Below are 3,810 nucleotides of genomic sequence, written 5' to 3'. Positions count from 1 at the left end.
TTACATCCATAACACATTATTAGTCAATGAATGTCTCGTTATTGGGTTGCAGGCCCTGCCTATCAACACTGTACTCTAACCATCATCACAAAGTAAAGTAAATCATAAATAATGTGTAAACTTTCCAGAGAGATCTCGAAAAACAACTTCAGTAATTCAAGTATCTGGAAGGAATAACTAACACTATTCCTACAACGGGGTACCCCGGAACACTTGTGGACGCGAATGCACTTGAGGGCGGTCACGGCTTACTGATGTACTTACGAGCCAATTATCGAGAGTAGATCAGCTAGAACGATTTTTGCAACAGTGCAATATTGTTAAAATTGTTGATATTTTAAACACCAGGGGGTACTCCAGTACCCCAGGGGCCTTAGCATGAGAATCGATCGAACTTAACGATATCGGATTGCTAAGCGTATCTACCGACCATTTTATAACGACTTCCCTAGCATGAGAACGCTATTGATATCTCTAACGACATCGATAAGGCAATAAATACAAATCGATATACGCTGGCAATACTGGGACGGAATTGTTTATGAATTGAATAGACGTCAAAGTCAAACGTCAGATTTCAAGCGTGACCATTTTAAACGCCGTGTTTTTTTAATATTTTACGATGTCGCAAGCAATGGTAGCTGGGTAAGTTATTTATTTATCTTTTTATGTGAAAGAATTTCCATTATTATCAAAGAGATATACTTACATTCTATTGTGTCAAAATTTTTAAGTTATTTTTACTAATATTTCAATAATACGCAGTATTTTAAGATATTCAAAATGCTGATATTATGATTTCAGGAAGAGAGTAAGGTCAACGACCAGTCAAATGGATTTGCTAACCAGCTATATGGCTGACCATTCGGAGTTCGCCGCTGGAAGGTTTGTGGGACCTCGGGGTTCCCAAAAAAATAAGGAAATGTGGCGGAATTTGGCGGAACAACTGGCAGAATTGGGTCCTGCTAAGTCAGCCGAGCAGTGGAAAACAGTGAGTATTTGTACCTACCTATACAAACTGGTTGCAGCAAACTTTGCTGACCTTCTAATATAATCTATCATCGAGACACTTGATATAAGACCGTAAATCACTTTTAACCTGACATTATTTTTACATTTTACAGACATGGCGTGACTTAAAATGTAAGTCGCGCGCCCAAAATGCCGATGCCAAGCGAGCTGCCCTCACGACTGGAAACACTGCCGAGATACCGGTGTTAACTGACCTGACACAGAAGGTCATCAACATCATCGGCAGAGCCAGTTCTGAGGGCAGCGGACTTCTAGAAAGCTGTATAGGAGATGGACCTGAACTCATAATGCAGGATGTTGAGGTCACTAATGTCTTAAAATGTTAATATAATATATTCTGTCAAAATTTAGTTGATCTTTCATTATCAATGAAAATTATTTGTGTGTTTTACAGTATTCCGATGAAGTTGGAGAAGGGCCCACAGATTTACAGACGGCGCAGTTAGCTTCCCCTTCTCGCCCGAGCAAGAAGAGGAAGCTAACTGACAAGCCAGATGTGGGGGTTCGGATGGTGATGGCGCAGGAGGCTAGTAACAAATCATCCAAGGAGCTTGTGGGAGCTATTGATAAATTCTCCAATATTTTTAAGGTATTTCCTATTTCTCTTCGAATCACTCCCAAATACAGCGCTACACGTGTAAGTTGCCAGATTAAAATATAAAGAAATAGCGTCAATTCATGTTTAGGCCACCGCCAACTTATAAGTGTGGCACTGTACTTTTAAATTAGAATTAAATCTTAGTAGAACAAAATAAAATGCCCAGCTTTGACTTTTTTCATTTATTTATTGTACTATTCCCAATGTACTATTTTTCTATTTTGCGCGGTGGAGTTTTTATTGTTCTGTTTGTTTAGATATTCTTTGTGTTAAAAAAAATTAATAAACATGTAAAATCCAGCTTGGCGAGAAATTCAAAATGAATAAATTAATTTATAATCTTCCTTTTAGTATGTCGACTACCTATTGTTATTTAAAATAAATTAATGAGTTGTTATTTATCATTTCAGAGTTCAATGGATCGATTTGCTGACATTTTTGAGGTATTTCCTGTTCCTTTTTGTAATTATTTGTCAGGGCACCCCGAGACCGGGCAAGATACAGTGTCTACATAGACATGGTGCTTTTCTGGTCTCGTCTCACTGGCACTAATAACTAATTTACTATAGAAGGTAAATTAAGTTAGTAAATTAATGAATTATCATCTCTTGTTTCAGAGATACACGGCAGTGGAACGAGAAAGGGTTTGTTTACTCCAACGACAGTTGGCGAGGTATTTATTTGCTATACATCTATACAGGCTTTTAAAAACATTTAATGTACAAAACTGAACAAATTAAATTAAATATTGCATTATTTAATATGTCACTTGAGAGATTGCGAAGTATGTTCACAAAGGATGGAACACGATTATTAACAATTGTCCTTGGAGAGGCAAGCAGTCCAGCTAGGAGGTACGATGAAAGTAGAATGAATGAGATCTCTAATAAAACATTTCTAATTCTAGACAAACTCAACCATCGAAACAACCGTCAACATCATTTGCCAACTCGCCCAACTATACGTTGCAGTTAGAGTCGGAGGATGAATACGATTAGTTTTTATAATTTTCAAAATAATAAGTTTTTTGTATACTTTGTGTGTTAAATTTTTATTTTTATTAACGTTTTGTATGTTCATAATTTTTATGTTTCTTGTGAAAAAGTGAAACTCAACAACAAATGTCATTTTTTTACAATTTAGATACATACAATACAATATTTTAAAGTACTTGTTGTGTAATATTGCATGCAGCACTTTGCATATACATATACTTGATTAGTAGCAGTTCTTCAAACTCTTGCAATGTCTCTGTGAGGCGTGAATTGTTTTTACAATGTAGGTACATACAATACAATGTTTTAAAGTACTTTTGAAGTACTTGTTGTGAAATATTGCATGCAGCGCTTTGCATATATGAATATGTACTTGATTAGTAGCAGTTCTTCAAACTCTCGCAATGTCTCTGTGAGGCGTGAATTGTTTTTACAATGTAGGTACATACAATACAATGTTTTAAAGTACTTTTGAAGTACTTGTTGTGAAATATTGCATGCAGCGCTTTGCATATATGAATATGTACTTGATTAGTAGCAGTTCTTCAAACTCTTGCAATGTCTCTGTGAGGCGTGAATTGTTTTTACAATGTAGGTACATACAATACAATGATTTAAAGTACTTTTGAAGTACTTGTTGTGAAATATTGCATGCAGCGCTTTGCATATATGAATATGTAGGTACTTGATTAGTAGCAGTTCTTCAAACTCTTGCAATGTCTCTGTGAGGCGTGAATTGTTTTTACAATGTAGGTACATACAATACAATGTCTTAAACTAGTAGTCCAGTCAGTGGGGAGTTTTACCTTGCAAAAGGTTAGGTAGTAGCGATTTTGATATATGTTGTTAAGATTGGGACTCTAAGGAAAAAAAAAAGTTTTCGACCTTGGGAGGGTCGAGCTCGACCCGCCAAATCAAGAAAACTGGAGTTTTACAATTTTTTGTCAAAATTTTCTTCTTTCAACCGCTGTTACTCGTTACCTATTAGACTTACAAAAAAAAACTTTCTGCAAAAAATGTAGGTAATTTAGTTGTCTTTAAGTTTGCGTTCAACAATTTGGTTGTAAAATCAACCACTTCATAATTATTTTGAAAAAACCAAATTTTGGCACCTTGAATCCAAGATGGCGGATCGAGCTCGACCCCCCCAAGGTCGAAAACTTTTTTTTTTCTTTACAGTCCCAA

General features: G+C 35.9%; 1 protein-coding gene across 1 annotated transcript; it reads left to right on the top strand.

Annotated features, from left to right (window-relative positions):
* Nucleotides 1-552: 552 nt before the first annotated feature.
* Nucleotides 553-3,214, top strand: LOC149416157 (uncharacterized). The gene is made up of 6 exons (XM_089642062.1): nucleotides 553-645; nucleotides 805-991; nucleotides 1,125-1,334; nucleotides 1,427-1,621; nucleotides 2,041-2,073; nucleotides 2,248-3,214. The coding sequence occupies exons 1-6, from the start codon at nucleotides 623-625 to the stop codon at nucleotides 2,359-2,361; spliced, it is 762 nt and encodes a 253-aa protein (XP_089498188.1). The 5' UTR covers nucleotides 553-622; the 3' UTR covers nucleotides 2,362-3,214.
* Nucleotides 3,215-3,810: the final 596 nt, after the last annotated feature.

This window comes from Hesperophylax consimilis, chromosome 17, assembly GCF_061612785.1.
Source record: "Hesperophylax consimilis isolate HC1 chromosome 17, BYU_Hcon_1.0, whole genome shotgun sequence".
NCBI lineage: Eukaryota > Metazoa > Arthropoda > Insecta > Trichoptera > Limnephilidae > Hesperophylax > Hesperophylax consimilis.
This window is presented reverse-complemented; position numbering and strand designations above follow the sequence as displayed.